This window comes from Mirounga leonina, unplaced genomic scaffold (assembly GCF_011800145.1).
Source record: "Mirounga leonina isolate KUSES-001 unplaced genomic scaffold, KU_Mleo_1.0 Mir_129, whole genome shotgun sequence".
Taxonomy (NCBI): domain Eukaryota; kingdom Metazoa; phylum Chordata; class Mammalia; order Carnivora; family Phocidae; genus Mirounga; species Mirounga leonina.
In genome coordinates this window covers 26532998-26546512 of record NW_023270323.1, presented here as the reverse complement: position 1 = coordinate 26546512, position 13515 = coordinate 26532998, and the positions used below count along the sequence as shown (strand labels likewise).

The following is a 13515-nucleotide window of genomic DNA, read 5'->3' as shown; positions in this document are numbered from 1 at the left end:
AATTTAAGTATCTGTGCTATTTTTAAAAGCAGCATCATCACTTTTAATTTAATTTAATTTAATTAGTTTATGTTTTTGAGAGGGAGAGAGAGGGTGAGCCCGTGCAGGGTAGGGAGGGGCAGAGGGAGAGGAAGAGAGTTATAACCCCAAGCAGGCTCCACACCCAGTGAGGAGGCTGATGCGGGGCTGGATCTCACGACCCTGAGATCACGACCTGAGCCAAAATCAAGAGTTGGACACTCAACCGACTGAGCCACCCAGGCGCCCCAGCGTCCTCACTTTTAAGAAAACCCACCCTAAATTTGTCTTATTCCCAAATATGGAAACTAGTCCACTATTTGTATCAACTCGTTTCTTTCTTAAATGATTATCCCATCACTAAAGCATTTGACACAATAAGTAACAATACTGTCCTTTGACTCTGACACCCTCACTTGTTAGTCACCATTCTGTGGCAGGCAGGCTTTCACAACTGGTACCAGCTTTGGGAATAAGTTTCACCACACTCCATACCATCAGCATTTTATTACTCAGCTTTTCCAGCCTGAGCCATTGAAGGATTTGGATGTTCAGTGAGCTGATTTCCTGGAACCTAATTCTCAAAAGACTGTTGAGGCAGTGCCTCACAGTAAAAAGCACTGGACTAAGAGTCAGAAATGAGAAATCACAGGTCCACATAAGTTTACATAAGGTCCACCTCCCGGTAAATCTTGCCCTGCCCCCAGTACTACATCCTCTGGGAAAGGGGAATATTGCCTCCCTCCCCACAAGATTTCCCCCTCTCCCTGACTCCTTTAAACCAGTAACACTGTTCAGTAGATTTTATCAACTAAATATGGAATCTCCCTCCCTTCCTCCAATTCCACTGCTATGGTCTGAATTCAGCTCCTGCGAAACTTGTGCCTGGACCTGTGCAATATCACCACACTGGTACTTTCTGTGATTCTACTCTGTCCTCTCCCCCCCACAATGCTACCAACCAGGATGATATCCCTAAAGTGCAAATCTGAGTATGTTATGCTCCTGCTTCAAGCCCAATGTCTCCCTCAGTGTGAGCTCCATAATCTTATGCCTTCATCAACCCTTGCCCTGCCTCTACCTTCAAAGCCCATTTTCTTTTTTTTTTTTTTTGAAAGATCTGATTTTTGGGGTTTTTTTTAAATTTTATTTTATTATGTTATGTTAGTCACCATTCATTATGTCATTAGTTTTTGATGTAGTGTTCCATGATTCATTGTTTGCGTATAACACCCAGTGCCCCATTCAGTACGTGCCCTCTTTAATACCCATTTTCTTATCTACTGAATGACTTACTCTTTCCTAATCCCACTCGACTGGTTCATACCTCTGTGGCTTTGCACATTCATGTCTTCTTCCTACAATACACTTCTTTCCTCTGGCAATTCCTTTAATGACAATTTTGTTACCATCCAGACACTCCAGGGACAAATAAGTTATCTTTGACTTGCCCTCCTCAAAGTTCAACCCTCCTTTATTTGGGCCACCCCAGCATCTTGCACATGAGGCTGTTATAGTACTTATCATACCAGTTCACAGCTGTGCCTTTCTCCCTCCAGACTGTGAGCTATATGATGGTAGGGAGTGTGTCTAATCCATCTTTTTATCTTCAGTGTTTGGAACACTGCCTGGCCCACAGTAAATCCTCAATGCATGTTTGAATAAGTCCATGAATGAATAAATGAATTGAGAATGAACAATATGGTAAAGGGAAGAAGATAATAACACACTGTTTTGTTTTATCTGCAGGTCATGTTGCCGAGTATAAATAGAAATCCATGGGAATCTAAAGCAAGGTGGGAGCCAGGAGACTCCAGTGGTGACCCCTTTTGTATGGTCCTTTCAGGGGTTTGGATCACTTTTGAGTTATGTCACTTATGATTTCACTAAGCTTCTCTGAGCTCATTTTATTTCCATATCTCAGGGAACAGGGAGAAAACCTGATGTTAAGGTCTCCAGCACTTTATATAAATGTCCTCTGAAATTCTGAACTGTGCACATAATGGCATTTGGGGAAAGGATTAGGATTCTGTCATATCAGAGTATAAGAAAGTGCTAAGAATCTATTCAAACTAAAATGTGATTATTAGCAAGATTATCATTCCCTGAGGAGTCGACCTCTGTTTTAAAAATGGATAGATTCTGGTACAGTATGGTATTGGTATGCCCACTAATAATAGCTTACGTGTACTAAGTTCATACTACAGGGTATGCATTGAGCCAATTCCTTTGTTTAAACCTTATGCCACCTTAGGAGTAAAGTATTTTTTTAATTCTTATCAGCTTCATTTTAAAGATAAAGAAACTGTGTCAGAACACTTGCCTAAGGTGGCATAGAAAGTGCTGGTTCTGGCATATAAACTCAGGGAATCTGGTGTTAGATCTTGTGTTCTTAAGTATATTAAGTGACATTGACAACCCTTATACACTTATATACCTGATGACAGATGTTCAGGTTGGTTGTGGATGGAGAGTCCTGAGGCAGGAAACCCTTAAAGAAGACCTCAGATATATCTTTTATTCCCTGAATCTAAACCTCATAAAAGATCATCTCTTGGGAGGTTGCTTTTTATCTGCTTCTGAAAAACTGTTCCTTTTTGGACACCTAGTCATCACTGTAAGCAATTTCTGGAGAAAATTAACTTACTGTTTATATTTTTCTATTGAGAACTCAGTAATATTACATTTAGTCAAAATTACAAAAACTAGTTGTATCCTTCCTTTTTCATGGTTGAAACCTAAGAATAGATTTTTTTTTTAGAGATTATTCTGTTTAAAACAAGATAGAGTCTAAGCTAAAATGGGAAAAAAGTTCACCTTAAAATCAGATCCCACTTGGAGTCCTTGGTTTGTACTCCAGCATCAAAAACCAAAATGACATGTTTAAAACAATACTTGTGACTCTAATAATACATCCAGTTACTATCTTCCACAAGCTTGAGCTTGCACCTTCCCTCTGGCTGGGAACTGCATGCAGATTAAGTCCTCATGAAAGATCCGTAGTTACTGGATGCCAGCTAGGGAATCCCTTTCCAGGTCCACCCATGAAAATAAGTCAGGCAAGCTCTACAGATTTTCTGCTACTGTCAGGAGAATATGTAACAACAGAGGAAGGACATTTAAGTGATATCTGAAAGATCAGATGGAATAAGCAACAAAAAGAGTAAGATCATGGGACAATCTTCCAGGTAGAAGGAACAGAATGTGCAGAGCCTCCAAAAAGAAGGCCAATATGGTTTGAGAACAGTGAGCAAGGAGGAGAGCCAGAGCATTAAGTTCCTTAGAGGACTTCATAAAAAGCTGGGATTTTATTCTAAGTACATTTGGAAATCACTTATGAAATTTTAAGCAAAGTAATATATATGTTTATAAAAGGTCATCTGGTTGCTATGTAGGCAAGATATTAGAGGGAGCTTGAGTGGAAGCAATGATTATGGTGAGCTGCCTATATGAGGGATCACATTAGCTAGGTTCAAGATGGAGACAGTGAATTAGAAGTAGAAACATCATTTGTGAATGGATTAGACATGAGGATAAGGGAGAATAGTATTCTAGCAACTAGATGGACCGTGATGTCATTGGCTGAGTGGAAAAAAAATAGGAATTAGAGAATGAGAAAGGGAACAACTTTTAAGAATTGGATTTAGATATAACATCAAGATGCCTATGAGAGATCCAAGTGAAAATGTCAAGTAGACCACTGAATGCACAAGTCTAGGGTTCAGAGATATCTGGGTTAGAGGTTAAAATTTTAGAATTAAAGTTATTGTATATTCATCAGTACTATTATGGAAAATTGTCTTGTCCTGCTTCAGTTAATTCCTGAAAACATATGACTATAGAGTAGATGTAAGCTGTGTCATCTGCCATGTGGAGAAAGCCTGAAGACATTGTTTGAGCCTCTGAATCCCACTATACCTGAAGTCAAATGAATCTCTAGATTTTCCCAACAATCTTCCCTCCTCCCTTCCTTCCTTCCTTCCTTCCTTCCTTCCTTCCTTCCTTCCTTCCTTCCTTCTTTCCTATCTTTGACTTGTTCATTGGGTTTCTGCTACTTTCTACCCAAACTGTCCCATTTATTATGGGAATTTACAGAGCAATAGAAGACAAAGAATCAAAATCAGGATCATGTCTTGGATGATCTGGAGGCCTAGGCCAATGGGAATTATATTGTCTATAATCACTTACAAGCAAATAAATTTTTTCCTCTTAAGAGATTTATTAAGAAGCTGAATTCACTTACAGACGATGAACTATGGTAAAAGAGGAATTGTAGCAGCTATTTGTTCCCTATCTAAACTTCATTTACTGGGCAAGTACACTAATGCTCCAGCTTCTGTAAGTGTTGATTGGTAATAGCTCACACCAACACTTCTCCAGAGGCGTGCCCTTGTCTGACCTGACTTATTGATGTCTGGTAGCTTGTGCTTCACCTTCCCTGGACAGCCCTTGTTGGTATAACTCAAACAGCCCAGCCCTCTTACCTCTGGGTGCAATTACCTCTGTGATGTAATTTAGTATTAACCTTTTGGATTATTCTAAGCAATGATATTCAAAGTGAAGCTAATGATTCATTGAGGATGTAAAAAATATTAGAACTTCTATTTATATTTATTTTTAAATTTAAAAAAAGTTTTCAGGGGCATCTGGGTGGCTCAGTCATTAAGCGTCTGCCTTTAGCTCAGGTCATGATCCCAGGGCCCTGGGTTCGAGCCCCACATCGGGCTCCCTGCTCAGTGGGGAGCCTGCTTCTCCCTCTCCCACTCCCCCCTGCTTGTGTTCCCTCTCTCGCTGTGTCTCTTTCTGTCAAATAAAATAAATAAAATATTTAAAAAAATAAAAAATAAATTAAAAAATCAAGTTTTCAGAGCACTAGCCCCAAGGTGTGGAATCCTACTGGGAATGCACTAATTACCTAAAGTCTCCAAGGGGAAAGTAAAGGTCAGTTTGTTTTAAAATGATATCTAGCTCAGTGCTAGTCTTAGCATAGATACTCAGTAATTCCTTGCTGTATTGCATTGAATTAAGTAATCATACTTCACTCATTGATTTTAACATAATTAAAATAGTAACTCTTAGCAAAAAAAATTATCTTGTTTTAATTACTATATTAGTCTTTTTTTTAACTCTGCCAAACACAGTGGAGCACATACCAAAATATAAATCCATTTTTCAAACAAAACAGTTCTGTGGCAAACCTTACCACACATCTGGCTTTGAGATTTCAGATGGGCCTTGGGGCAGAGAATGATACTAGAGAAAATAACTATCTTTAAAAATCTTTTGTTGAACCTAACATTGGAACACCTAAATATATAAAACAAATATTAACATAAATGTAGGGAGAAATAGGCAGCAATAAGATAATAGTAGATAATTTCAATACCCCACTTAAGATAATGAACAGATCATCCAGTCAGAAAAGCAATGCAGAAACAGTGGACATGAACAATGCTATAAACCAAATGGCCCTAGCAGACATGAATAGAACATTCCACCCAAGAGCAGCAGAATACACATTCTTTTCAAGTGTGTATGGAACATTCTCTAGGATAGATCATATGTTAGGCCACAATATAACTCTTGATAAATTTAAGAAGATTGAAATTATATCAATTATCTTTTCTGAACACAATGGTATAAAACTGGCAATCAATAACAATAGGAAAATAAGAAAATTCACAAATATGTGGAAATGAAACAACACATCCCTGAGTGACCAATAAGTCAAAGAAGAAATCAAAAGCAAAAAATTATTTTAAAAAAAAGGAAAATTCTTGAGATAAGTGAATGTGAGTACACAACATACCAAAACTTGAGCAATGCAGAAAAAGCAGTTCCAACAGGGAAGTTTACAGTGATAAACACCTACATTAAGAAAAAAGAAAGATCTCAAATAAACAACCTAACTTTATACCTTAAGGAACTAGGAAAAAAAAAAAAAACAACTAAACCCAAGGTTACCTTCTGGAAGGCAATAACAAAGCAGAGCAGAAATAAATAAAATAGAGACTAGAAGAACAATAGAAAAGATCAACGAAACTAGAAGTTGGCTTTTGGAGAAGATAAACAAAATTGACAAACCTATAGTTAGACTAAGGAAAAAAGAGAGAAGATTCAAATAAAATCATGAATGAAAGAGGAGACATTACAACTGACACCAGAAATAAAAAAAGGATGATAGGAGCCTGCTGTGAGCAATCATAAGCCAACAAATTAGATAACATAGAAGAAATGGGTACATTCCTAGAAACATGCAATCTACCAAAACTAAGCCATGAAGATACAAGAAATCTGAAGAGACCAATAACAGAAAGGAAATTGAACCAATAATCAATAATCTTACAACAAAGGAAAGTCCAGGACCAGATGACTTTACTGGTGAACTCTACCAAACATTTCTTGAATTGTTGAATTCTTGAATTCAATCATCTCGAACTCTTCCAAAAAATTGAAGAGGAAGAAATGCTTCTAAACTCATTTTATGAGGCCAGCATTCCCCTGATACCAGAGCCAGATAAGGAGACTACAAGAAAAGTACAGGTCGATATTCCTGATAGAATATAGATGCAAAAATCGAACAAAATACTAACAAACCAAATTCAACAGCACATAAAAGGATCAAACACCATAATCAAGTGAGATTTATCCCTGGAATACAAGGATAGTTCAACATAAGTATATTGATAAATGTAATACACCACATTGACAGAATGAAGAATAAAAATCACATGATCATCTTAATGGGGACAGAAGCATTTGATAAAATCCTACATCCTTTCATGATTAAAAACTCTTAAAAAATTAGGCATGTACCTTAACATAGTAAAGGCCATATATGAGAAGTCCACAGTTAACATACTCAATGGTAAAAAGCTGAAAATTTTCCTGTAATCAGAAACAAGACAAAGATGTGCATTCTCAACACTTCTATTCAACCCAGTGCTAAAAATCTCAGCCAGAGCAATCAGGTAAGAAAAACAAAAGCCATCCAAATCAGAATGGAAGAAGTAAAATTCATCCTCCTTTGATATGGAGGACTTCACTGAGAGGATGATGGCCTATGTGCCTGGCTTTGCTCACATTCCAAGGGGTACAATAGGGGACATGATGCAGAAGCTCTTAGGGCAGTTGAGTGGTGCCAGGAAAGAAGAGAACCTGCAAACTCGGAGCTCTGAAGTCCAAGGTCTGATGCCCATCTCCACATATCCCCTGCAGTGGCCCAAAAAGCTCAAAGAAGAGACCAGGGATTCTCCTACATGCTGCTGCTGGAGACACCCAGGATGAGGCAGCCAGTGCTGAGGAGGAGCTGCTAGGGGTGCATGTACTCTTGGAGGTGCTCCCTCCCTGTTCAGTGGAGCAGGCCCAGGGGGTGCTGACCAAAGCTCAGGGAGACTTGGAAGAAGTTGTGCAGATGCCGGTAGAGGGGAAGGAGGAGGGACTTCCAACTTGGAATGGCCCCAACCAGGACCTGCCCAGATGCTTCAGAGGCCCTCAAAAGGATGAACTGAAGTCCTTCAACCTGCAGAAGTACATGATGGTGGATAGCACAAAGGATCAGAAGATTTACCAGCCCATAGCTCCCAGGGAGGCCCTTAAGAAGCTGATCCAATACATCAACAACCAGGTAGTGAGCACCAAAGGGGAGTGATTCAAAGATGTGCAGAACCCTGAGGCCAAGGAGATGAAGGTCACATACATCAACCTCAAACTAGCCAGGAAATACCATTTCCACTGAGGAATTCACCCGACTCTGTCAAAGCCTTTTAGGCTCAGATCCTAGAGGGATGCAGGAGACCTACACCCCCACACAGGGCCTGCCCTAACTCCTGTTCCCCTTCTCTATTCTGCTCTCTACTTCCTTGCCCCACAGTGTTGACCTCCTCTTGGAGCTGCCCATGGGCACAGTAAAATTTGCCCCAAGGGTGGGTGGGGACAGGGGAAGTAAGGAAACTGGCTTCATAAAAGGAAAGTGAAAGACAAAGAAAAAAAATCGCAGTTAAACAATATAAGAAAACCTTTCACATTTCTGAGAAGGTATTAGCTTAATCTGATGATAAAAAATAAAAGGTCAATAAATTGTTGTCATCATAAAAGATATTGGAACTAACCAGAAAACCCCTGCTTGCTTATTATGCACAAATCCACATTGCATAAAATTTTAATTGTATTCATTGTCCTTTGGGAAAGTTGAAGTAGAATGAGATATAGTAAAGAGAAAGGAAAATAACATTCAAGGATTTGGAGGTATTCTTATGGAAGGACATTTAGTTTTGATTCTAAAAACTAGTTGTTAATTTTGAAATGGTAAACTTTGATTACATGCAAATAAAGAGATTTTTGTCCAAGATGGCAGATTGACTATATATTCTCTCCTTTTTTGAAAACCCATTAAAATTATGTTAATTATTATGTATGAAAATGGAGATAAATCTGTAACACTGACAAAAACCAAAAAGATTTCTTTAGTAGGTGACAGATTCAACACTTTTCCTAAATTCAACAAATGAAGGAAAAATAACTAATAAAGTAAGATGAGGGAAGTCACATATTGGAGCAGGATTTTTCACCCTCAGCAGTATTGACATTTTGGGCCAGATAAGTCTTTGTTGTAGGGAGCTATCTTGTGACTTGTAGGGTGTTTTGCAGCACTCCTGGCCACTAGATACTAGATGCCAGGAGCACTCCTCCTTCCAGGGTGACAACCAAAAAATGTCTCCAGGAATTGCCAAATATCCTTTGGGAGACAAAACTGTCCCTGACCGAGAATCCCTGGACCAGACTATGAGTCACAGAAAAGCAGCCAAGAAGAAAGACTATCTGCTCTAAAAACTTTAGGAGAGACTCAGAACTTAGAAATACCAAATACAAAAAAGAAAGGACATAAAAAGGGATTACAAAAACCAGTCATATTTCTATATACCAGTAAGAAAATGTTCTTTAAAAAGATACCAGTTAACAATGACAAAAAAAGAACCTCTAATATTAAATCTAATCAAAGATGAACAAGACCTTTAACAAAAATATTTTAAAGCTTTATTGAAATACAGTAAATATGTATAAATAAATGAAGATGTCAATTATTTCTCTAGACCTCTAGATTTGAAGCAAGCTAAATAAAAATCCCAGTATGAAGGTGTGTGTGTGTGTGTGTGTGTGTGTGTGTATTACTTGATATGGAAACGAAAAGGGTCAAGAATAACCAAGACATACCTGGGGAAGATGGTGACAAATTCAGGTGTACTGGGTTGAATGGTGGCCCCCTAAAAAGATATGTCTGTCTGGGAACATGTGAATGTGACCTTATTTGGCAGAGTCTTTGCAGATTCTATGTTAAGGATCTCAAGATAAGACCAATGTGGGTTATCCAGGAACATCTTGAATATAATGATTCTAATCTAATAATCTAATGCCCTTATTGGACTGGAGAAACACAGAGGAAAAGGTCAAGATGGAGACAGAGATTGCAGCTATGTAGCTGCATGTCAAGGAATGCCTGAAGTTACCAGAAGCTGAAAGAGGCAAAGAAAGATTCCTCCCTAGTGCCTTCCAAGGGAGCCAGCACTGTTGATACTTTGATTTCAGATTTCTGGCTTCCATAACTGAGAGAATAAATTTCTATTGTTTTAAGCCACTAGTTTATGGTAATTTGGTACAGAAACACTAGGAAATTAATATAACAGGTATCAACACTTATTGTCAAACTATAGAGGTTAAAACATTGTAGTATTGACACAATGCAAAACAAGCTGATCAATGGAACAGAATAGAGAGCACAGCAACATCCCAATTCACGCATGGAAACTTGATTTGTGGCAGAGATGGCATGGTAGATCATCCAAGAAAAGACTGACTGCTCAATCAGTGGTACTAAGAGAAATGTTTATTCACATAGGGGGAAGAAAGAAATTAAATCCTTAAGTCAAACACATATGCAAATATCAATTCCATGTAGAATAAAAAAGGCTTAAATGCAAAAAGGAAAAATGATATTTTTTAAGACAGTGATATCAGGATCAGAAAGGATTTCTTATACAAACACAAAGAATACTACTAATAATAGAAAAGAATGATGTATTTAACTATATTAAAATTTAGAACACTGTTCATTTAAATATATTATAAAGAAAATGAAAAGCTAAGCCACAAAATGGAAAAAGATTCATTTCCCAAAATGAAGGATTCATTTCCCAAAAAATGTTTCTCTTTTTCCAAAAAAATGTTTCTAAGAATAAATTAAAAGACAAAAATATAATAGGAAATGGCATGTTACACTGTATGTTAAGTAAAAAGAAAAAGAAAAAAAAAGAAATGGGCAAAAAATCATGAGTAGCTATTTATAAAGGACAAAATGCAAATGGTTGATAACCACTGATGAACATTATTAATAATAGGGAAAATGCAAATTAAATTCACAAAGAGTTACTATTATACATACATACATACATACCAGTTTGGCAAAAGTCAATTTTGTTGAAAATTTTGATGAAAAGGTAGGGCAACATGAATTCACTCCCTGTTGGTGGTGGTGTCAAATGTCTACAAACCCCCTGGAAAACCATTGATCAGAATCTGCTGAAGTTGAGTCTGAGCAAAACCTATGACCCAGCAAACCATCTGCTTGGTTTATGACCTGAGGAGGCTCTTGCACATGCACTAGGAGTGCATGCACTAACCTGCAAGGATGTTAATTAGCTGCATTGTTCATAATTATAAAAGTGAAAACAGCTGAAATATTTGTCAACCTTAGAATGAATTAATAAATAGTAGTATATTCTTTCTAGGACATTCTACACTGCAGTGAAAAATAAATGATGGATTTATTTTATATAGCTACAGGATTTTTATTTTATATAGCTTTTATTTTACATAGCTTTATATTTTATATATAAAATCCTATTTTATATAGCTATTTTATATAGCTATAGCTACATGCATCAAAATGGGAATATCTCAAAGACATAACGTTGAGGGAAATAATGAAGTCACAGAAAGATATGATTATATTTACATAAACTTCAAAAGAGGAAAAATTGCATACTATGCTATTTGAGTATGCATACCTCAGTGATAAAACCACAGAATGATTAAATCCAAATTCAAAACAGTTTTTAACTATGAAGAAGAGAGAAAAAAGAACATATAGAGGTCTCAGAGGTACTGGTAAAGTTCTATTTCTGAAATTTGGTGGTAGGTTCTTGGATATTCACTTTAAAATGTTTTACACACTTTCTAAAGCATAATGATATCCCAACAAAAATGAATGAAAGAAAAAATACCAAATACCAAGACACATCATTATGAAATTTCAGAAAACAAAAAATAGAGTACAAAAGTTTCTAGAAAAAGAAGAGATTACTTAAAAAGAAACGCAATTTCTCATCAGCTGCAGTGATAGAGTAATAAAAATGAAGCAAGGCCTCAGATGGTCTGAGGGGAAGTGATTTTTCAATGTAAAGGTTTACATTCAAACTGTCATTTGAGTAGACTATTGGATAAAGGGTTTTTCAACATAAAATAATTCAGAAATGTTACCTCCCATGCACTTTTTTTCTTAAGGAAGGTGCTTGAGGACATAACCCACCATATCAAGGAAAATATGAGATGCAAAAAGCAATAGCTCTCACACACTAGAGCAATCCTGTTTGGACCCAGGTTACCTCTCTAAAGTGGACCTAGAGAGCAACCAGTTCAAACTGAAGCAGAAAGCATAAAGTTTTGAGAAAGAAGAATTAAAGAAATAAAGAAATAGTGAGACTTTGGACATATCTAAAGATATAGTAAAATGGTAGAGGACTTAAAATAAATGAGTGAGTTCTACTCAAAATTGCTTTGGGAAATACTCTTGTGTGGCAACCCAATAGTAAAAAGCACTGTTTTGTTAAATGACAAACACTATTTAAATAGCTATGGAAATGAAAATACTATTCATTGGTTTTCAATATTTAGAATCAACCTATATAAAGATTAAATAAAATGAAATACTTTCCTACATTGTTAATATGCCAGAGAAAGGAAAGTACGATGAGTTAAGAGTTGAAGTGCTAAAGTCATCTTTTAATTGAGCGAATCATAAATAATCATACTAATTCAGTCTTCTTTCTATAGAGCTATTACTTCATTGTTCCAGAATAACTCTCATAAGCTTTAAGGAGAACATTCTAGGCTAATATACTGGGTTTTGCTAAACAAATCTATGGTCTCCACAGACATGCTTTTCATGGGACAAAAAATGGAAGACTATTTGACTTTCTGCTATGATAGGTAAAGACTTAGCTTGTCTAACATACTTTGAAAATTAGAAATGCCTTGATAAATGCAGTTTTTAAGGGAAGCCATGAGAGGCATAACTAGATTTGAGATTGATATAAAAAATTTTAGACACGGGAGCATCTGGGTGGCTCATTCAGTTAAGCGTCTTTCTCTTGATTTTGGCTCAGGTCATGATTTCAGGGTGGGGAGATCTAGCCCTCGCTCGGCTCTGTGCTGGGCATGGAGTCTGCTTAAGATTCTCTCTCTCCCTCTGCCCCTCCCTGCCTCAATCTCTCTTTCTCTCCCTCTCAAAAAAAAAAAAAATTACAGATGCACATTTGTATGTGATGCTTTGCATGCTTTTAAAAACATAATAAATAAAATGATAAGGCAAACATGGCAATCATATATTCTTATGTTAAAAAAGTTTAAGGAAAATGAACCAGTACAGAAAATCAAGAATTGAAAATCAGAAGAACGTCTGTTTCAACCAACAGTTTTCTTAGTTCTTAATTAGTAGCCTACTCTAATCTATATGCATTTAATTGTATATAACATTATTCAAAATATTTTACATATATTAAGTTCTTTAATCGTCACAACCATATGGCTTAGATATTATCTATATTTTACAGAAGAAGAGATTGAGGCATGGAGAGGCTAGGTTCTTATAGCAACCAGACTGAAAGTGAAACAGAAAAACACATTCATAAACTTCTAAAATTTCTATTAAGCTTACCATTCTCTCAATCTGATGACTCCTTTCTATAAACTCTCTTGAGCTTTTCATTCCATAATTTTCTTTGTATTTTATATTTGTGATTTTAAAAGAGGCAAGGTAATAGAATGACTTATCATCTGAAAGGTAAAATAAACAAAAGATTCATGCTTAAATATAATGTTTTTTGTCCCCCAACCCCAGGAAATAGGTTTACTACAGTGCAGTTTATTTCTTCTTGGTACAAAAGTTATTGTGGACATTTTTCAAATATTTTGTAATTTTATCATTGTATCCAGCTAAAATAGAAAATCCAGGCCTCCAAGTACACTTTCGGAATACCTCTTTTACAGTGTTTATGCATATCAAAATTTTCATACAATTGGACATGCAATATGGACAATAAATATTGAAAGCAATTGCTGAAAGTCATGTAAAAATTATCAGTTTTCTCAAAGAATTGTAACATAGGTATATCTTAGATAAGCTGTATTATGAAGATATATTGAAGAGGCTGTCAGTTTTTT

General features: G+C 36.5%; 1 protein-coding gene and 1 pseudogene across 1 annotated transcript in view; one reads left to right on the top strand and one right to left on the bottom strand.

Annotated features, from left to right (window-relative positions):
* Positions 1 to 13515, bottom strand: part of LOC118010867 (transmembrane protease serine 11F) — a 63019-nt gene that overhangs the window by 16908 nt on the left and 32596 nt on the right. Inside the window, exon 3 of the mRNA XM_035005577.1 lies at positions 13010 to 13128. Coding sequence (XP_034861468.1) covers positions 13010 to 13128 — 119 coding nt within the window. The remainder of the gene's footprint in view (positions 1 to 13009; positions 13129 to 13515) is intronic.
* LOC118010743 lies at positions 7045 to 7756 on the top strand (annotated as a pseudogene).